General features: G+C 40.8%; 1 protein-coding gene across 1 annotated transcript; it reads left to right on the top strand.

Annotated features, from left to right (window-relative positions):
* Window positions 1-621: 621 nt before the first annotated feature.
* On the top strand, window positions 622-21,679 carry LOC119743055 (adenylate kinase 7-like). The gene is made up of 17 exons (XM_038219390.1): window positions 622-832; window positions 3,136-3,312; window positions 3,871-3,979; window positions 5,237-5,331; window positions 6,241-6,351; window positions 7,260-7,343; window positions 7,769-7,857; window positions 8,850-8,940; window positions 9,698-9,775; window positions 10,776-10,925; window positions 11,787-11,915; window positions 13,957-14,068; window positions 15,208-15,336; window positions 16,744-17,007; window positions 18,075-18,295; window positions 19,608-19,766; window positions 21,446-21,679. Exons 1-17 carry the CDS (start codon window positions 734-736, stop codon window positions 21,482-21,484), a joined length of 2,136 nt encoding a protein of 711 aa, XP_038075318.1. The 5' UTR covers window positions 622-733; the 3' UTR covers window positions 21,485-21,679.
* Window positions 21,680-22,419: the final 740 nt, after the last annotated feature.

Genomic DNA, 22,419 nt, shown 5'->3' with positions numbered 1-22,419 from the left:
CGGATTCCCGCTTTGCTAAAATAAAAGTTTGTGAAGACGTACAGGTACAATGTGCTTGCGCACCTTGTCTTGCACATGGGTGCAGTGAACTAATTCAAGTGAGAATTTCTACGCGAGCTGATTAGCATAAAAAGTGACCCCACAGTTTCTTTTGAAAACGGAGACCGTTTGGCTTAAAAAACGGTGGAATTGTGTAAATATAGCCAAGGATCAACTCCCTGGTTTTGGGGCTTCCATCTGAGGGCAGGCTAGATAAAATTACGGTTGAAAAATGGGTCCTATTCGCCTGAGAAAGTGGAAGGATGCCACTTGTAAAACGGCTACATGCAGGCTTGGGAACTATCACTTTTCGGGAGGTGATTTTGTTTTGGTGTGAATATTTAAAAATGTAATCGGCTAATCTACCCAAAATTGAAAAGAAATGAAAAGATGAAGTACAAGACAATAATTTAATTTTTGTTTGAGAAACCCCAGTGATGTCGGCTTGCATGTTATTTGGCCCTGAACTTTGTTGATTTTACACTGTTTTCAATGGGGCTTGAATTGGTTCAGTGCACCCACAGTGCAGCGAGCCCAAAAAATTAAATTACATAGCGCCCTCATTAGCCTAAAGCGTAGTCGTGTTATGGTCACGTGACGTTCATAGCGACAAGTACACAACCTGCAGAAGACACAACTACCACCGTGCGAAAGCAGAATTTGTTGAATTTTAACACGAATTTTAGCTGGGAAAATGGCAGAAGAGGAGTCAGAAACAACAGGAGGAAAGATTGGCAGCAAGCGTATATTTGTTAACCACGTTGATTGTTATCACGGCAAGAATATTGGGAAAGTAAGTGTCACCGTCACAAAAAGCTTTCCATTTTGACCGAAAGCTGAAGTTCAGGTTCAAGTTGCTGTTTGGAGTTCTTGGCAATGGCTGAATTAGCCCCATAAATGTGGCCAATTTACTGGATTTCCTTCTTTAATAAAGGCCACATTTCCACCATGTACAAAAACATGTCGAACTTTCTCAAATTTTGATTTTCACATTTAGGCTTAGTTTGTAGTTTGTTTTTGCTTTAGTTTAGAAGCGTACTCACCCTCAGGCTAATCAGAATGAGTGCTGCCTTTTTCAGATGTCTATTTTTCGTGAATTTCCAGATTCATTTGCACCATTTGCGTATCAAAATTTCGACATGAAATTTCACAAAAATTAGACATCTGAAAAAGGCAGCACAAAACCTCCTCCTGATTCATGTGATTGACTGGACTCATACCAACGTCTTCTCCTAGAACTATGAGGCTCCACGTAGTGGAGCCAGTCATAGGTTCAGAACCCCGCAAAATTGTTGTCAGCACAAAACACTAATTAAGTACAAAAACGTCCATCCCAACCAAGCTTTTTTCCACAGAACCGCTGCACAGTTTGCCCCTAAACTCCGTACAATACCTCATGACATACCCACGTTATGTGCACCCAACAAACATCGGTGGATTCTGTCTGTTTTCGGCAAAAATGATGAAAAATATGCCCTTTCCGCACTGAGACATCTTAACACTTGAAACGAGCACGCGCGCAGAATGATCGCAGTCATTTTTGGGTTCTATCGCAAATTTACATCTTACTTTTGAACATTATTTTAGTTCTTGTACTTAATTATTTTCTTTAATTTAAATTAAAAAATAAATAAAATATAACAAAAACAGGTAAAATTGAAATCATCATTAAAGAATATTCTTGTCTTTTTCACTTTAATATCAAATTTGCCCTAGCTGGCCATCTCATTTCTACATTAGATGACTAATCCGAAGAAAAGAATGATGCATCCTGACGCCACTTTTTTCATCCGCTCAGTCAGAGCCTCCGCTCAGACTGGAGCAAAACTTTAAAATACCACGTACATTCAACCACGCAGTAGCCCCACTAACTGGGGCGCTAGAACCACTTTTTTTTACATTTGGGATTTTGGTCTGTCGTACTAGCGCCCCACTACAGAAGCATTCTCAATGTTTCATTTTCCACCACAAAAGTTCACCACAAAAGTTGCCAAAAATAAATGCAATACTTGACAAAAATACCTTTGAAAGCACCTACTGGCTTCTCCACACCAGCGACTGTTTCATGACAAGGCGCACTATGCATGTTGCAGGCCTACTCTTGTACCACGCCATGTCATGAAACAGTCACTGGTGCATCCCCCGAGAATAGGTCTCTGAGTACGAGTACTTGTACTTCCGAGTACGAGTACCAGCACTGTACTTACGAGTACGAGTACTTGTATTTCCGAATACGGCCATACGGCAAATGGTTCATTGTGCCTAATTGGCCCAGGCCCAGTCAGACCGATATACAGACCCACTCGTGGCTAGCTGTTAAATGTGTTTGTCCGGACGTGCACAGAGGAAAATCAGGAAACTTAAATTTCTCCACAAGCCAATCCACCATTCAAACTGAAAGTATCGATAAAATAAGGCCGTGGTATATAAAGTCAAGCTATACCATTTCCCCCCGAGTACTGCTATTCGACTGCGAGTACTTTGATGATCGAGTACGATTTTGACATGTCGAGTACGAGTACTTTGCTGCCCGTATACAAGTACCGTCATTTCGAGTAGGAGTACTTTGACATTCGAGCACGAATACAAGTATGAGTACTCCCAAAAAGTACTCGAGTGGTACTCAAGTACGAGTACCGAGTACGAGTACTACAACACTGCCAGTTAGTAAGACTAGCTGCGCTGTACGTTCGGCCACACGTCTGGTTTTGTGACCTACTGAGGAGTTTAGTCCTAAACTAGCGCACTTTTTTTGCCATTTTTTTTACCACTGCATACAGTTGTTTTCTGTGATGTCTCATTTTTTACCCTCCTGGTAGATTAGGTAATCTTTCTTCAAACTTTTCGAGAAATTTAGACACCTTTCTGGAGTCCATATGCGCCAGTTTCGGACTAAACTCCTCAGTAGGTTGGGAGACCAGACATGTGGCCTAACATACAGCGGAGCAATACTGAGGCCACACAAGTGGGGCTAACCACGCAGGTGACGAGGCTTTTTCTGTAGCAGGACCTAGATGCTGGAACTCACTCCCTCTGTAATGGTGAGCGTTACAACAAAATGTTTGTTTATTCTTATCTGTATTTTTTCCTTTGTAGTACCTGTCCAACTGCATCGTCGGTGCGTCACTTGAAGAAATCGAAGAAGAGGAGGAAGACGATGCTTCAGTCAAGAGTGATGTTGTTGGTCCACCCAAGGAGGGCACCTACCACATTATTGGCTCACTCAAGAACCCCAACAAACCCAAACCTGCTTGGGTACAAGAGATCATCAGTGTGAGTTTTTGTTAGTCTGATTGTCCAAAACAAACTTTTTTTGAATTGTTTGCACTGAAGTTAACCAAAGGTTCTAACCCAAATAATATGTTGTAAATTCCTTTTTACCAACATTTTTTATGTTGGGTGCCCGCTGCTACATACGATTTGAGCCAGCCAACCGATCCCGCAAGCTCAGTGGTCGAGTGGTAAGATGTCTGCACTAGAAAGCAGGAGGTTGTGGGTTCGAGTCCCACCTGAGTGATTTTTTCCAACTTTCACTCGGGAGGTAACACACTGAGTACACATTAGTGAAGGGCAAAGCCTAATATTAAACATTTTTTTTATGATCCATAAAAGTCAAATACACATTTAGTTTTGGTTGTTGACATGAGTGAGATTTTAAAAAAAAATGTTTTGTGAACAAACTCCTGATTTGACATGTCATTCAGTATTATTAGAAAATCTACAATCTAACGTGAAAATTATTGGGGGAGAATTTTGCATTCTTCATCTGAAGCCTTTTAACATATGCCTTCAATCCCCCCCCCCCTCCTTTGCCTCCCACCTCCACTGCAGTTTCCAGAGAAGGAACAGATGTTGGAGCATCTTGCAGAATGTGACGTGGTAGTCTACGACATCAATGAGGATCCTAGTCAGATAGACGAAGCCTCCTGGGCCGTTTCAGGTAAAAGGTCTAATCAGTGTGTCGTTATCAAAATCACAAGATATTTCGATTCCTGGGCCCAATTTCATGGTGCTTGGTAACAGTCAGCAGAAAAATTGTGCTAAGTATGGAAGACAATTGTGCTAACCTCTTTGAAAGCATTGTTTCTCAGCGTTGATGTGCATGTGGTTGGGCACGCATGGAGATTTCTATTGTTTCAACCCTGAGGGTTGAGGCAAGCGTGCCTTTCAGTGTGCTCACGGGCTCCTTAACCCTAAAAAGGCCGGGGGGGGGCGGAATCCGGCCCCCCCCCCCTCACCTTTTTCCGCGGTAGCTTTAAAAAAAAAATCGCGACCCGAGCTGTTGTGACTTTTTAGCCTCGAGCCTTGCGCATCTTTTGATACCAAAAATATAAAAATCGGACCACGGTCACAAAATTTTTTGGCGCTATGCGCCGTGAAAACTGAATTTTCCCATATATGTTGTGTACACAGAGCAGAATTACCATTCATACATATGAATAATTAATTAGCCATAATTCCTAAACCCTTTGACCTATAGTCATGAAATTTCTTGGGTGTGTTAATGATGAGTTGCTCTATGCATGTACCGAGTTTCAAAAATGTTCGTCACTCGTTGGCCGAAATCAACATTTCATGATTTTTCTTTCTTTCAGAATTGTTCCTATATATGCAAAATCATAGCAGGTACCAACAAAACAAAGACGTGTTTCTTTTAGTGCATGATTTCAAAAACGAAGAAAACCAAAAATTTCAAGTAGTCTGGCTCCCTGACTCCACTAAAGATAAAATGGATCATTTATAGATGCCGGAAAATTGTAAGATAATGGAACCAGTCTAACTGGCCTGCACCCGTTCATGAACATGTAACCAATAGCAAACAAAATTTGGACTGAAAAAAAATTGGTAAATTTGGAGCAGTAGTTGAAAAATAGTTAGGTTTTTCCAACGGTGGTCGGCCGACCACCATTGGAAATTTATACAAAATACCACTTTTCTTGAAAATGACTTCACACATGGTGCCATAATTTTACAGGATGCTTCGGACTGTCATTTACCAACATCCTAATAAAGTATTTCATAAAAAAAAATGGTAGTTTTGTTTTTCGATGTTTGCAAATGTTGTATATTCCCTTTAAAAGACATTTAAAGGAGTTTGGAATTGTTTGTATAAATTTGGTAGGGTTTATTATTTTGAAATTCTGATTATTTTGGATTATCCATTTTCTAAATGTTAAGTATGTTTGTATTTTGACAGCATTGCATGCAGAGCTGGAGCGATTTGAATCCCCCAAGATGTTTGTCCTGATCTCCAGCATCATGACATGGGCCAAGAGCAAGCCAGTAGATCCAGTAAGTGAATGCCAATCAATTGCATCCAGATCTTGCAATAAAGTATACATGAAAAACATCTGATGGTGAAGTGGAGTGTCACGGCCTAGCGGTTAAGAGCACCGGACTCATGTTCTGGTGTTTCAGAGGCAACAGTGACGTGGGTTCGAGCCCGCCAGCGGACACTTGTGCCCTTAAGCAAGGCACTTAACCATTCTTGCTTCGTCCTTCGGATGGGACGTAAAGCCGTAGGTCCCGTGTGTTGTATAATGCACGTTAAAGAACCCAGTAACACTTGTCGCTAAGAGAAGGGGTTGGCCCCGGTGTCCTGGCAGTGGCCGCAGCACCTTGTAAGCCCTTATAAGGTGCTACATAATGGGTCTCATATTTCTCATGTACTTCATTCATCTAATAATAGACATAACTTCCAGTGCCTTGAGTATAAACTCCGTTGCGATAATGCCTGAATAGGTTTCTGCAACGTAACCATACAGATACAGATACAGACAGATGGTCCCCAGATTGTGACCAATCAGAAGAGACCTTTTTGCTTGCTGATTACGTAATTGATGATGACATGTTGTGTCCACATTGGGACCGATTTCACTATTTTTTGTCTTTTGCCACCTCATTTAAAACTGTTTTCCACAGACTGTCAAATATTTACGAGTAGTGTGGATCTCAGCCTTCAGTGCATTTTTGCAGCTGATCACTGACAAAAGTATATGAAAACACCAGTAATAACACTTCAAACATCAAGATCTTATGTGGTCAAAAACTTTGTAAAGCCTGTCATGTTATTTGGTTCAGTAGAGTTGACTGACATGTACACATAGGTGTCTTCTGTATAGTTTGGAAACTCACACAGAATGGTAATTTGAATAATTTTTGTTTTTTCCTTGCTCCCTTTATTTTGTTTGTTTTTGCTAGGACGACACTGAGATTCCATTTACCGAGGAGGATTACAGACGGAGGAAGCCGCACTCCAACTTCAAGGCCCACATCAGCGCTGAGAAGCTGGTCATCAAGTTGGGGAAGACGGTGAGTGCCAGACTCATTTATTTGGTTTTTTTTAGGTTTGTTTTTTGTTTGTTGGGTTGTTTGTTTGTTTTTTCAACAGTTGATTGAGGGCCAGATGATAAAAACCCTTGATGTAAAATATCTGGTTCCCCCTTATAAATTGTCGTAAGTTGAATTTGCGTTTTGAGCCGTTGCATCATATCATAAATATTTTAGAATCGAATCATTTTGTGGCGATACCATTAGACATACGGATCACCCACAGATTCTGTATCTTGATTGGCCGAGAGTGCATCACATGGTATCGGCTAGTTTTACCATCTTGCCTTGCACAGCCAAAAAGACTATACAATGGCCCAAATGGCCCAAAAGACCATACAATGGCTGAAAAAGTACTTGTTGCTACCAATGTAGCAACTGGATGTCTGTGTGCACATGCATACAGGTGTGTGAATTGCGTGTATTGTTAATGCGGACTGAAGAGTTTGGCTCTAACATTTTATGAAGGGGTAATATGGAAAAAAAGTGAGTGAATTTTCAGCTAATTTCACACTGAAGTAGAAGTACTTTTTTTATTGGATTGGGTTGATTTAATCAGTCATCTCTCAACAAGTAGAGTCTGTTGGGTTGCAACATTATAAAACAAATATTGACTGCTTTATCTCGTGGTGTAGTAAAACTAGCCTCCCTCGGTGATCCATGGAGCATTCCAACCACCTCGGGAGACTAGTTTTACTACACCACAAGTTAAATTATTCATTAGTTGTATCCTCTGTTTGCCGAATTTGCATGTCGGTGGTAAAGGCAGAAAATAGTGGATTTTCTATTGTCGTCAACTTAAAAAAAACTTTGCAATCAGAAAAGTGAACGGTTTAGCATCTGGAATACTTGCTTTCCATGCTGAATTTTTCAATTTCTTTTTCTTCCAGAACAAAGCTAAGTTTGTGACCTACGTCATTGCCTCTGGGCTAACCTATGGCGGAGGGGAGAATATATTCCACTATTTGTACAAGGTGAGTCAAACATACATTAGTCAATGTGGGTTTTTTTATTGTGGATGTTGTGTAATCCAGTGGTCAGATGTAACTTCAAGTTGTTACAAATTTCAAATCTGTCTTGTATATTAAAGACACTCAAGTTTGTCGTACGTAATCCACACAAAAAATGTGTTGCAGTGTGAAACAAGTTTTACATCTCAATCATAATGAAGTTGATTCTACTTTTTAAAGTAATTACTTTTTAACAGAGCAAATGAAGTAAAGACTGTTGGGGTCATACAGCAAATTCAATTCAATTTTTTGGGCTCTTTGTGCTGCAAAAATAGAATGAGAATCAAATTATTGTTTTATTTAATTTATGAGTTGCAGACCAACTTTTAATTCTAATTATTAATTCTTAGCCCAAAAATACAAATGTTACTCTTTTGTTTCCTTTGTAGGCGGCTTGGCATGGTGAAATTGAAGCCCTTCAGTGCTTTGGCAATGGCATGAACATCCTGCCCACTATCCATGTCAAAGATCTGGCTGGGTGAGTGCACATTTCACATCACTTTTGTATTGATTTGAATGAATAATTTCAAGAACTCATTTAAAAAAAAACTAATACAACAATATTTCCCCTGACAGAATGTTGGCTCCCCCATAGCTCGTCGCAGTTTTTTCTCTCATCCTCTGAAAATTCACTACTCCTTTAAAGAGAAAATACAACATTTGCATACATCAAAAACCGAAATGATCAAATTATCACGAAATACCATACTGAATTGTTAGGGAACGACAGTCTAAAGCCGTGTAAAATCGTGGCTCCTGATGTGCTGACATTTTCAAGAAAAACTGTATTTTTCCAAAGCTGGTCGGCCGACCAGCGTTGGAAAAAAACTGGCTTTTTCAAAAACTGCTCCTACTTTTTCATATTTAGCTATTCCGCATTTTCTTTGCAATTGATTACACACCTGTAAAGGGGTACAAGCCTGCTAGACTGATTCTTTGACCTTACAATTCCCTAAAGTCTACACATTGCTCTGTTTCATCCTAAGTGGGGTCAGGGAACCAGACTACAAGAACATGATTGGTTTTCTATGTTTTTCCAGCATCTACAAGCCAAAAACGTGAAACAAGTCAAAAACGTGAAACAAGTCAGTTGAACAATACTTGCTATAACATACTTATCCTCCAAATTCATTTATTTCTGAAAACTGCAGCAAAAGCAAATGTACATTAATTCCCTTTAAAGATACATAGGATCATTTGCTTTCCGTGCATATTTTTCCTTTGAAGCTACAAATGCTCAAAATCTTAAATTTCACAGGGTATTTGTTACCATCACCATCTTTCCTTTGAGCAAGGTTTTTCTAATTAAATCAGTAGGTAACGACCAGTGTTCCCACATGCATTTAAAAAGAAATGGCAGGACAAGAAACAAACATTCTAACTTTAGAGGTGGTCTTTATCATACTTAGTGTTAGTGGTAAGGAGTCTAAGAATGATTGGGTCTTTTTATCTTCATTTTTCTCCGTTCAGTGTCATCCAAAACATTGCCGATGCAAGACCTAAGACCAGATACTTACTGGCTGTAGACGATTCTCAGAACTCACTGGAGGAGATTGTCAAGGTAATGTAATCATTATTTCAAGTTGTTTTGAGACCCCCCCCCCCCCAAATATAATAGAAAGTGACTGAATTGCAACGTCTGTATTAATGTAAAAAATAAATAATTGTTGACATGCAGAGAACTTAAGAGAATTTTCTTATTTTAAAGGCCTAATTGCCACTAAAACAGTAAATCCTCTGTTTTTCATGGACAGTAGACGGACGAGCATTTGTGTCAATCACAGGCATGTCAACCTGTCTCAAATTACTGTTTTTCCTCATGATCAGTCCAGATTATGCTTAAAGTTGCACACCCCGTGCTCTTCAAAAATGGATTTTTTTTTCTCTCAACAAATTTTCAACTTGTGTGTTGTGTTGTTATAATGAAAGAATTACTTTATTCCGATTTTGGGCATCTGCAACCCTCTGAAAAACGGCTTTCATTTTGTGCGCAAGTAGACTTGCCATGCGAGAACCAAATTATTGCCTGGCAGCTAATAATGTGAATTTTGTGAAGAAACAACTTAACTAATTGTCAGTGGAGTTTTTCATTCAATGTCTCATTCAAAAGTGAATAACTGTTATTTATTGTTAAGAAAATAGCAATTGAAAAAAAAACACATCTATTTTTGAGGTAAAACTTAGATATGCATGGAAAAGGCATATTTAAGTTGTTTTAGAAGTTTCTTTCGTAGACCCATTATTAATGGTAATTCAAAGTAAGAACTGGTTGAAAATGATCATTAATTGACAATCTGGTTTTGTTTCTGTGTACCCAGTGCATAAGCACCAATCTCGGTAACGGCAAAGTCAAACACATCACCAAGGAGGATGCACTGCTCAGCAAGGGGCTTTCGGTGAGTTTGTCAATGGATTCCTACTTATCTTCAGGAACATGTTGAGGATGAATATTAATTCAGGCCATATATGTATCATGAGTGATACACTCTTTCAGAGTGAACTGAAAGTGATTTTAGTACCTTCGCTTTATTTACATACTACAATAGGCCCGGTAAGACATAATGAAGTCACGTTTTGTTTACATGTGCGCTTTTCTTATGGGAGCTTGATTGCTCTCGTCCCTACTGGGTCCCATAGAAAAGTGCACATGTAAACAAAGCATGACATCTTATGTCTATTCCAGATTCAAAACATTTACAGTATGGGAATAATATCAAATTGTAAAATAGGTTTTGTTATTTTTCTACCTCTGTTTGCTAATTATATGGAAATATGTCTTTCACCGGTCTTAATTTCACTTTGTTTCATGCTTTTCACTTCTTCTTTTTTTCAAAATCTAGCTGGAAAAAAATGTGTGCTGTGCAAAATTTTGTTTTATTCTGGATTATTTATACGCAGTGTTTTGGGTGTGTTTTTTTTTTCATTTCATTCGTCACATATGGTTAGCAAGGAGGTTTTTGATAGGGGAGGAAGTGCATTTTCTTTAGTCAAATTTTTGGCACAACTTTCAAGAATTTATGCCCCTCTGCCTTAAGGGCCTTTCACGTTATCCAAAATCTCTGTGTCGGACCTGGGTTGACCAAACCCCAAGAAATGGCTACCCCATTCACGCAGGCAAGAATCCAACTTGGGTTCTACAATGGTCCAGCATAGTACAAGATTAAGATAAGTCAACGCTGAACGGAACGGGGGTTGAGAGGCTCTACCCATGTAAATACATTACTGCTGATCCATGTATGAATTGGTAATAGTGTGAACAATATGCCTTGCTGATCCAACCTGATTCTGCTAATAGTGGATCTGTGTTAATTTCAACCCATGTAGGTGAGATGTTAGTGTGTAAAGGCCTTTAGTATTTTATTCATGCAATATACGTTGTATTTTGTTGATTTCTAGCAACAAGACTTTGACATGCTGTTGACTAATCTTCGGATGGACGGCGTGTACACCAAGGAGAATATGAACATCCGCTGGGTGTCGGAGAGAGGCATCATTGAGAACATTCCTCAGATCATCCAAGAGTTCAAGGCTACGAGGGGTCTTCTGGTAAGTCCTGAACAGACTTTCATGCATCAATGTTGGTTTGTTAGTGTTCACTAGCTAACTATAGACTAATTCAGCAACAGCTGTTTTCTGAGGTGGTACCAGGCTGGCGTGAGTCACGTTCAGGTAATACACACGCACTCTGGGTTCCTTTGACCAAAAGGGTTAGCAACATGTGCGTGCGAATCGTCTTTAAGAATGCGTGCGGACGTTGTTCCACCTCAAGAACGGCTTCTAATTTTTTTTTTTTTTTTTTTTTTTTTTTTTTTTTTGACAACCTTTTTTTTTTGCATGGCAACCTTTTTGTATGAATTTGCTCAAGCCTGTAACTTATTTGCGCGAGTCTTATGTGCGAGTCTAATTTTTAATTTGTTCAGTGTATAGCTCTGAATGTACAAGAATTACCGACTCAGGTACTGTGAAAGTCCAGCTGCTGACCCTACATTGTGTCCTTGGGCAAGCCACTTCACCCCCACTTGCCTCTCTCCACCCAGGAGTATAAATGGGTACCGGCATTAGCTGGGGAGTAACCTGCAATGGACTGGCATTCAATCCAGGGGAAATATAAATATTCTCAGTCGTTTCATGCTACTGAAACAGGAGATAAACGCCAGCCTGATGGGCCACATTTGCTCGGGACAGACTTTACATACTTTCTTGCACATTTAGTACTGTTTATAAAACCAAATGGGATTGGGTATACTTTGATGAGTCATTTTTGTTATTTTTGGAACAACCGATAACTACAGCGAAATATCTTGCTGTCACAAAGCACTATCTCAGGGTAGCTGCCTCCTCAGTGAGATATTTTCCCACAAGCAGTTTTCTTAATTGTCGTTCGGTGATATTTTTTTTGTTTTCCAGCCGATGCGTGGTTGTGTCCTGGGCCCCCCTGCAGTCGGCAAAACCTGTGTGGTGGCTGCGCTGTGCAAGCATTATAAACTGCACCACATCAAGATTAAAGATGTCATCGATGAAGCTATTGAAGTTCTGGTAAGTGTCAACTGGGAGCAGATACCTTAATCATCAGTTTGGCCTGCTTAAGTGCCCTGAAACATTTTGGATTCTAGATGCTCTGTGGTGCAATCTGAGGCATTTCCTGGCCACTTTCCCTGACTTTTTAAGCAAAACTTTGTCAGTTTTTATGCCCCGCGGCGAAGCCGAAGGGGCATACTGTTTCCGCCTTGTCCTTCCGTGGGTGGGTGTGTGGGTGGGTGTGTGGGTGGGTGTGTGGGTGGGTGTGTGGGTGGGTGTGTGGGTGGGTGGGTGTGTGTGTGTGTCCGGACAAATCTTGTCAGCGCGATAACTTGAGAAATACTTAACATATGAACTTCAAATTTGGTTTGTGGATTGTTCTTGGTAATCCTAAGAAGCCTTTTGCATTTGGGGCCAAAAGGCCAAAGGTCAAGTTCACAGTGGCTAAAACAATAGAAATCTTGTCAGCGCGATAACTTGAGAAATACTTTACATATGAACTTCAAATTTGGTTTGTGGATTGTTCTTGGTAATCCTAAGAAGCCTTTTGCATTTGGGGCCAAAAAGCCAAAGGTCAAGTTCACAGTCGCTAAAACAATAGAAATCTTGTCAGCGCGATAACTTGAGAAATACTTTACATGTGAACTTCAAATTTGGTTTGTGGATTGTTTTTGGCAATCCTAAGAAGCCTTTTGCATTTGGGGCCAAAAGGCCTAAGGTCAAGTTCACAGTGGCTAAAACAATAGAAATCTTGTCAGCACGATAACTTGAGAAATACTTTACATGTGAACTTCAAATTTGGTTTGTGGATTGTTCTTGGCAATCCTAAGAAGCCTATTGCATTTGGGGCCAAAAGGTCAAGGGTCAAGTTCACAGTGGCTAAAACAATAGAAATCTTGTCAGCGCGATAACTTGAGAAATACTTAACATATGAACTTCAAATTTGGTTTGTGGATTGTTCTTGGTAATCCTAAGAAGCCTATTGAATTTGGGGCCAAAAGGTCAAGGGTCAAGTTCACAGTGGCTAAAACAATAAAAATCATGTATTTATTCTGAGATTATAGGGATTAGGGATTAATTCATATAAAACCTACAGAAGACACTAATGCTGTCAATGAATGTTCCATGTGACCAAGGTACATGTAAGTTGATGTTAAAAGAGTGGTGTTATGTCATGGGAACTGTCACCGTTGCGGGGCATTTGTGTTTGTAAACACACCTGACTTGTTTTTTTTTATTTCTTAGTGGAACTCGTCACCAAGTGTTGTTTCGTCACTCAGTGTACGTGCCTGATCATGTGCAATACTTGCTTGAAGTCCAATAATAAGATCAAATTTAAATATGTAAAAAAAAAAATCATAAGTAAAGTGTAATCGTTGACTATTTAAAGCTACAGTCCATCATTTGTAATTTGTGCATTTTGTTCGTTTGAAGCAACAAAAGAGTTCAAAATCTAATGAAGGATACTGAGCAACTAACCTGATGAAGTTTCAGCTAAGCTTCAGCTGTACATTCCGAGAAAAACAGCATTCTAAGATCTCAATTTCAAATCAAAAGTTACTGAATCATGTTTTGAATTGTTTTGAATTGCAGCTATACGCGACGTCGCGCACTGATCCGACGAATTATAACAACCGCGCGCGCGTGTGCGTCATTCCAATACTTGTGCGCGCTGCGCTGAATAACAAAACGAACTACTAATTTAAATTTTCCTACGGTGCTTCTTAAGAATCACCGTTGGAAATGCCTTCTTTCGTTGATTACTTCAAAATGACAGCTTCCCAGAAAGAATACTTTCACAGGGAGTTTAGTTCCCTTACTATCTTTCAACCAAGTTTGTTTTTCAACAATAATTACGCCAGTTACTTTTCGGATGGCTGCAAATGATGGACTATAGCTTTAAAACAACCTGCTGGGAAGTTAGGTTGGCACTTTCTTCACCTTCCTCTGTGAACTGAGTTTGAATCCTAGCTGACATGTGGATAGGATTTTAAGTCCCTGGCCTTTTTAAGAAACAACATTCTAAGATTCACTCCTTCAAGACTTATTTCAACAACAGGAGAAGAGTGCAGCCAGAGCAGACGCTGATGAGAACGAAGATGATGACGGCAAGGCACAAGAGGACCAGGAGTTACTGGAAGCCATCATGGAGAGCAAGGAATCCAATAACGGTAAGTCTATTGGAGCCGTGCGTGAACACTAGAGGCGCTAGAAGCCAACTCAGGATTGTCAAAACCTCTGGGTTAACCTCTAGTTACGCCCTGTCTATTTTCACATTCTCCCCTCGGCATCTCATCCAAACCACGTCTGAACACAGACTCAAAATGGCAGACTGTTGTAGTCAGCCATTTAAAGTCTGATACCGGCGATCGCATTGATTGTCAGGTTGACCTTTGATGTAGGGGTCAACCTAATTTGAATATCAAACTGGATACACACTTGTGCGTATTGCCTACATCTCAATTCTGTGTGTGCATGGTGGCTCAACCATTGAGATCTACAGGTATGAAAAATTGTCACAGCGCACAGCAACCAATAAGATGTCCGAAGCACGAGGCCGTTGCCTGTCCTCATATACATATGTGTTTTGAGGGCGGGTGTCCGGTCTAATTCAGAGTTGTTTTCGAGTCCATCACAAGTCCCTGCAAGTCTATCACAAGGCCCTGCTAGTCCGTCACTAGTCTTCCAGTCCCAATTTCAATCTCAAGCTGTTCAAATAAGCTTTGACAAAGGCATTCCATTGTTATTGTTCATCCCTTGTTACTTGTGACTGGACTTGTGAATGGACTTTTGATTTACTTATGATGCACTCGACAACAACACTGGTCTAATTCAAACCTTGCTTGAAAACAAGGACTAGTCCAGCATTTCCAGTGAATGTCTTCACACCTAGCAAAATGGATGAATCTGTTCATGCGCTTGAATTCTTTTTTATATCCATTATGGAAATATTACTTCTTTCGGCTTATCCCTTTTTAAGTATTTCAATTATAGAAACTCAGAAGGCAAAATTATGGTCAAACTGTAAACATTTTCAACCGTTTACTCTATTTGCCAAACAGAAAGGCAATTTGCTCAGTCAAAGATGGTACTGTAGACCTTTGAATTCTCAGTCAGCAAAAATAATTGACGGTTTTAACAAATTGCTAGTGTAAATTTATTTTGGATGTTTCTGTGTCGAATTTCAACCCTCTGGAGACGATCTGAATGAAGCGATGTATTATATGTACACAATTTTGTAGCAGAGTTTGACTTAATGGCAAGATTTATATCATTCTGGTTGTTTTTTTTTCTTGTAACTATTTCTTAGGTCGCATCGAGGACCAGTACATCCTTCGCTTTTACCGGGACAAGCTTCATTCCATGCCGTGCCAGAACCAAGGCTTTATCCTGGACGGCTTCCCTAAGACTATGGAGCAGGCTAAGGAACTCTTTGCCGGTAAGGATCTAGGGGAGGGGATGAGGTAAGGAAGGGGTAGTGGGTGGGGTGGGGGATAGGGTGAGGAAGGGGTAGTGGGTGGGGTGGAAGATGGGGTGAGGAAGGGGTAGTGGGTGGAGTGGGGATGGGGTGAGGAAGGGGTAGTGGGTTGGGTGGAAGATGGGGTGAGGAAGGGGTAGTGGATGGGGTGGGGGAGGGGTGTGGAAGTGGTAGGGGATGCATGGTGAGGAAGGGGTAGGGATGGGTGAGGAAGGGGTAGGGGATGGGTGGTAAGGGTTGGGGTGGGGGAGGGGTAAAGGGTGAGGAAAGGGTAGGAGATGGGGTGAGGAAGGGGAGGGTATGGGTGTGGACGGGGTAGGGGATTGGGTGAGGAAGGGGGAGGATGGGGTGGAGAGGGATTGAGACTTGGCAGTTATTGATCGATTCTGCATACCTCATGGAATTAGATTTTCAATAAGTTATTATTTGTTTGGGGTACACACCAATCATATCAGAATTCACCAGTGGGAATAAGTGCTAAAAGGTTAATGTAACTAAAAATCCAGCATTACTACTCATCTAGATTGGGCCATGAATCTTTTTGAAGTGTTCCCTCCTAATACCAACTTGTTCAAGTGTACTGAGAATTATTTTATTTCTTTGTGCTGTTACTGGATACATTTGTGTAACTGGTGAGCAAGGGTGAAAACTTAATGTGGACAAAATGTGCTCAGAATGTACGCATATCACTAACATAGTGGTTAGCTACCAACAGCGCTTTACCTTTTCTTTACAATATTTTGTGCAAGCGATAATTCACTAAGGGGCAATGGCACCTTATTTCTTGGTAGGAAAACAAAATTAATTGCAACAAAGCATCTTTTATCAATCATTACCAGCCACTTTATCACCAATGGAACTCCAACCCCATTTTTTGTTACCACTTGACGCCGGGAATATTTTTGGCTGAAAAACATAATTTTGAAAAAGACAAGATATATTGGCCAAATTTCAAAAATAAGTCAAACACAACTAACACTAACTCATGAGAGTCCTTTGCAATTTTTGTACAATACTTCTCACCGTAACTTCATATTTTGCAACACTCTGAGGTCCCGCCACGGAGAGATATTTGCTACAACTACAGGCCCTGTAGTGCAGCCAAGTTCAAGTTCAACACACGGTGTGTACAAAAACAATGAGGACCACTGACATGTATACACATCCACCGCCGGAGACTAGGGGAAAGCTTGACGATTTAACCGTCACCCTGCCCTGCGAATATACATTGCCAGATCGTGTTTACACGTCCACCGGCATTAACTGTTTAAAAAACGTACACGTTTGTTTGTGCTCAATGAAGTTCAGTGTTCACTTTTGCAAAGAAAAAATGAAACTATTGATCTTTTCATCTTTGTTTTTCAACAGCTGAGGATGAAGAGGAGCAAGATGAGAATAGCAAGGTGCCCATCTATGACAAGACCACCATGCCGGAGCTAGTGGCCTCCTTGGAAGCACCGGACGACTTCTTGAAGAAGCGAGTCATGAACCTCCCTGAGAATACGGTGGCTGGTACCCACAACAATGAAGAAGGGTTGATCCGACGGCTGACGGAGTACCGGGCAGTCAATGAGGAGGACACCACCGTGCTTAACTACTTTGACGAACTGGAGATCCACCCTGAACATATCGGTGAGTAATTGCTGTAAAATGGATTGAATTAAGATTTAAATTTTGTATACGCACTTTGCTAAGAAATTATATATAATATGTTTAGGGCCCAATTTCGTAAACAAACAATGTTGCTAATCCAATATCAGTGGAGAATCAGTCATATGCAAGTATGCCATTTTGGCTGGTAACCTGTCTTTGCTGAGGAAGATTTGTATAGATCTGTACTTTGCAAATTTCTGTGCTTGGCAGCCCTGTGAAATGGGCCCTGGTCATGTTGGGAAAAATTTGGAACTATAATTAATTACTATACCTCATACATATTCATGATCGAGAGCCGAGTTCTCACTGGTCCATTCACCATCATGTGTCAGCTGGTAGTTTTGCAGTTAACCAAGTGCGCACGCGAGGTTTAATGCACAAGTTAAATACGCACGGCGTAAGTAACGGATTGGTTACCAGTGCGCTAGTCTACTAGGCATGCACTTTACGAAGCAACCCTATAACTAGCGCACGGGGGTAGTGCGCACGCGCGAACATCGCCCTAGCTAGCAGCATGCAGCAGCTACATGAAAAGATGGGACACAATAACATTTTTGCCGAGAAGAAACATATGCATAACTTCATGAAATTTTTGTGAATGTATATGAGGTATAGCAAAACAAATGAAACACGGTTTAGAGTTTGGGATTTTCGCCTCGGGAACTAGTTCTTCAACTTCCAATACCTCGGGCAGCTAATATCGACTGTCAACCCTCAAACCATGTTTTATTCGTATATACCGTAGTTCATTTAACTCTGATCAAATGCTGGTTTGTCAATGAAGGTTGGGCTAGTCTAACTTATTATTTGTGACCAGCCTAATGAGGATGGTTGCATCACTGGTTACCAATGGCCGTGTGCATCATAACACACAGCAGGGAACCAGGACCAAGAAGTTTGGGTGACATTTGGACCAGTGTTTGGCTAGTGAAATTTGCATGTTACTATCAATTGGCAGGTGTAAGTAACATCATGAATAAACTAGTCCTTGGTCCTTGATCAATGGTCCTTGATTGAACTTGTTCATGTCTTCTCCCTGAATCCAGACATGACCAAGGAGGTGGACCCCAACAACGCCACCATCGTGGAGCAGATCGTCAAGATCATGGGGGAGCCCCGCAACTACGGTCCCACCTCAGATGAAGTCGAGGAGATGGAGCGCACCGAGACGGAGAAACGACTCAAGAAGGAGCAGGAGGAGAAAGAGGAACGAGAGAGGCAGGAGGCAGAGGAGTCAGCACTCAGAGATCAGAGAGAGAAGGAATGGGTGAGTTCAGCCAAGCTACTGTGGCGGCAGTGAAGGGTACCAATCAAATCCAGCCTAGACAATATCGGCTTTCAGGCCAATGAAATTCTGAACATACTTTAGCTTTACACATGCTTTAATCATGCCAGTGCAAGTGTGTGAGTAGAGCTACAGCCGAACCACCGAACAGAACTAAAATTTGTCGAACATAGCACTCCGAACCGAACTGAATTGTTCAGTTTGGATATTGAGAAACGCAATTTTTAGTGTCGCGTATTTTTAACAGTGCAATCAAAATAATCTAAACTTGCACCATAAAATTATCAAATTTTACTTCTAATTAAAACAGAAGGATATTTTAGGCAAACAGTACCAACTTGGTTTGCCAACGCTTCTTATGCTCTCAATCTCCATCAATGTGAAAGAAAAAAAATATGAAAGGGGTAAATTTTCTGATGGTTTTTGATGTCAAAATTGTTGAGATGTGTTTTTGGTAAGACAAAATGGGCTATACGGACATGTTTTTTACATACGGAACTCAACTCTCCGAAACATTTTGCACTTCGAGCACGTAAAAAACATGATTTTGTTTTTATTCGCGTGGTAAGGCAGCGGCAGTGTGGCATAACCAGGTTTATTCTGGCTCGGGAATGATTCCTACAAATTAAGGGCTCCTAAAAGGTTTATTACGCACAAAGACGATTATCAGGTATCGTCACACAGCAACTCAATTTGATGTTCTAATCTGCTGCCAAATTCGAGCTGAACCAATGTTCGAATAAAAATTGCAAAACCGAAACGAACCGAACCTGAGGTATAGTCCCGCAAGAACTCAATTTGATGTTCTGATTTGCCGCCAAACTGGAACTGAACCAATGTTCGGATAAAAATTGCTGACCCGAACTGAACCCGAAGCGAACCTGAGGGCTCACTTTCAGCACTATGCATGAGATATGCTCAGAATTTCTTGGACCCAAGTTTCGATAGCATTTACTGCTGAAAGTAGCTCAGCTGCTATTGTAGTGGACTGGCTGCGTTTGGGGAACATAAATTAAATTGAATCCAGACAAGTGTGGGAAGGACAATACATGTGCACGAGTACACAAACTACTAGTTCGAATGTGCACAAACCAATCAGAGACTTTATCTGAGCATAGGTGAACAGACGCAGCAGTGCTCCACTACCCTTATTCTCTCAATCTTCTTCACAGTTGATAGGTTACTCATGCACAAAGCTCCAGTATTTAAGCTGTCAGGCTCTGTGACTTATTTCTTGATTATAAGTCCTTCAATTGCAACATTCTGTTCTAACTTCTTCTTTTTTTGCCCTCAGGCGGAGAGACTTGAGGAGGTCAAACGTCAGGAGACAGAGCAGCTAGAGAACCAGTCCATTCCACTGCGTAACTACCTGATGAAGCATGTCATGCCGTCCTTGACCCAGGGACTGATTGAGTGCTGTAAAGCCAGGCCAGATGATGCCATCGACTTCCTGGTAAGAAATCTCAATGTAAACCCTCTGCATTCGGCAGCAATCTGCGAGGTGTTTTGTGTTATTTTAATTCAGTAAAATTGAATGTACAAGAGGTCCAGCCATGCATATCTCTGTGGAACAACAGCACACTCACTCCACTGTGGCATTGTGCCCTAAAATAAAGTCCAGTTTGCTTAAAGATATAGTCCATCATTTGTAATTTGTGCATTTTGTTCGTTTGAAGCAACAAAAGTGCTCAAAATCTAATGAAGGGTACTGAACAACTAACCTGATGAAGTTTCAGCTAAGGTTCAGCTGTATATTCCAAGAAAAACAGCATTCTAGGATCTCAATTTCAAATCAAAAGTTGCTGAATCATGTTTTGAATTGTTTTGAATTGCAGCTATATGCGACGTCGCGCACTGAATTATAGCAACCGCGCGCGCGTGTGCGATGTGCCAATGCTTGCGCGCGCTTCGCCGAATAACAAAACAAACTACTAATTTAAATTTTCCTGCGGTGCGTCTTAAGACGCACCGTTGGAAAGGCCTTCTTTCGTTGATTACTTCAAAATGACAGCTTGCCAGAAAGAATAATTTCACAGGGAGTTTCACAGGTTCCCTTACTATCTTTCAATTAAGTTTGTTTTTCAACAATAATTACGCCAGTTACTTTTCGGATGGCTGCAAATGATGGACTATAACTTTTATTTGTTTAACTACTCCAACATTTTCGGCCAAAAAAAAATGCTATTTCACAAGTTCCCCCTTCCCCTTTAAAAAGGGTTGAACTATTGACCCTGAAATCCTAGCATAAAAATAGGTCCTCTGTAGTTTGTCTAATAAAATCCTTACAGTGAGTTTAGCTGGCCAGCAGGGCATGAATAATCATTCATCCTGTCGACAAGACTTGTCAGCAAGCTCAAGTGACAGTTTTCTGACTATACCACCGCAAATTGATAGACAGCACTTGGTAGCGTGATTTGGACCCCTTTCCCTATTCAAAGGTGTACTGTAATTAACAGTGCGACCGTGGAACCGTGGGTATTTAAAAAAGGACAGTGAGGCATAAAGATGGCTCTTCCCCGTGACCGCATGAGGGCGCTATTATTGTTGGCGTGAGGTGGGGGATGTTTTAGACTGAAATAGGTTATAACATTGGGCGTTAACGTTCACCCGAGTTATGTTAAGTGCACTGTATACTCGTTGCTGCCCAAGAGCTAGTGAGAAAACATTTCACAAGGTTTAGTGGGTGGGACAACCTCCTGAAGATGTCTTGTAACTGAACCACTGACCTTGGGGTCAGCTGACTGGTTTAAATCCAATATAGCAGCAGTTACCTGTTCCCATCTTTCCTACAGATATTACAGCATATTTCATCAATGAAATTACATTTGGTTCTTTTTTGGCAGAAGGATTATTTTAAACCTCTTTCCTGGAAGTACTTCTGTCAATTCAGGATATTACTTTTAAAATAATGCCAAGTTGAATCCTTTATTGGTAGGGTAAAGAGTTTTAGCCTTATGCTTAACTCTCTATGCCTGGTAATCCTTCCAGTCAAAGTCATCTGCTTCAACATTGTATCTCATAAATACCTGGAGCTAATACTGGTGCTGGGTCAGGATTTCCCCTCTCTCTATTTTTGACGGTGGATTTATTTACCGACCGTGATTAATCTTTGTTTCAATTTCCTTTGTGCAGGCGGAGTATCTGTTCCGGAACAACCCACAGGTGGATTAGCTGCTGTTGTCCCCAGATGCGTCTATTTTGAAAGATTGAATCTGAACAGTACAACGCATATAGGGAGATCTATATGAACCCTAACCCCTTGAATGATTTTCTAGGATCCTTCCTCACTCCTGCAAAATCCAACACCATATGGTAAACTCAACACCCAAACTGTTGGACTTGATTATGGTGGTATGCCCGACCCCATGTAAGGCCAACAAAAAAAAGTCTCCGGTTTCTGGTATGGAGCTTGCCCCAAAAGTGGTGCGGCGACGCGGCTTTTATTTTTTTTTTTACCTGTTTTTTTTTTTTTTTGGCTTCAAATGTCCGCTGATGACTGCAAATGGTGCCCGACTAAACTTAGTGCAAATATATGGGAGTCCAGAGAGGCCACATAAATCTTATTCTCGATCATAACCCCATCTAAAAACACGTTAAAATTGTGCAGCAGCAGAATTCCAGTCAAACCAGTGAGTTTGGCGGTTTTGAAACATCATCTTGTATTGAAAAAAAAACTTTTTCATTTTGCCGACGCGCATGGCTACGTCGACGCGCGCGCATACCAGAAACCGGAGACTTTTTTTTTTGGCCTAAAGCATAATCAGTTATTAGTGCAGTCCTCACTCCAACAGAATCCAACAAAACATGCAGTTGGATTTTGAAGGGTTGGGAGGTGTGGCATTCACTGCCGAATCCTGCTCTCAAAGAAAGGTCACAAAATTAGGAAACAAAACCATGACAGAATATTTTGATATCCGAGGGTCACTTATCTTTCAAAACCTCTGAAAATGATATTTCGAATACTAAAGGAATTCTCCGATTGTATGTCTTGATTTTTCCAGCAGTCAAACCGATAAAGGTGGTTACATAATCAAGCTACTTCCCAGAGTTGTAACGAGTCACTGATTTTTGTGACTCGAGTCGAGTCGAGTCATTTTAAAGAAGTG

This window comes from Patiria miniata, unplaced genomic scaffold (assembly GCF_015706575.1).
Source record: "Patiria miniata isolate m_02_andy unplaced genomic scaffold, ASM1570657v1 HiC_scaffold_6, whole genome shotgun sequence".
NCBI classification, from domain to species: domain Eukaryota; kingdom Metazoa; phylum Echinodermata; class Asteroidea; order Valvatida; family Asterinidae; genus Patiria; species Patiria miniata.
This window is presented reverse-complemented; position numbering and strand designations above follow the sequence as displayed.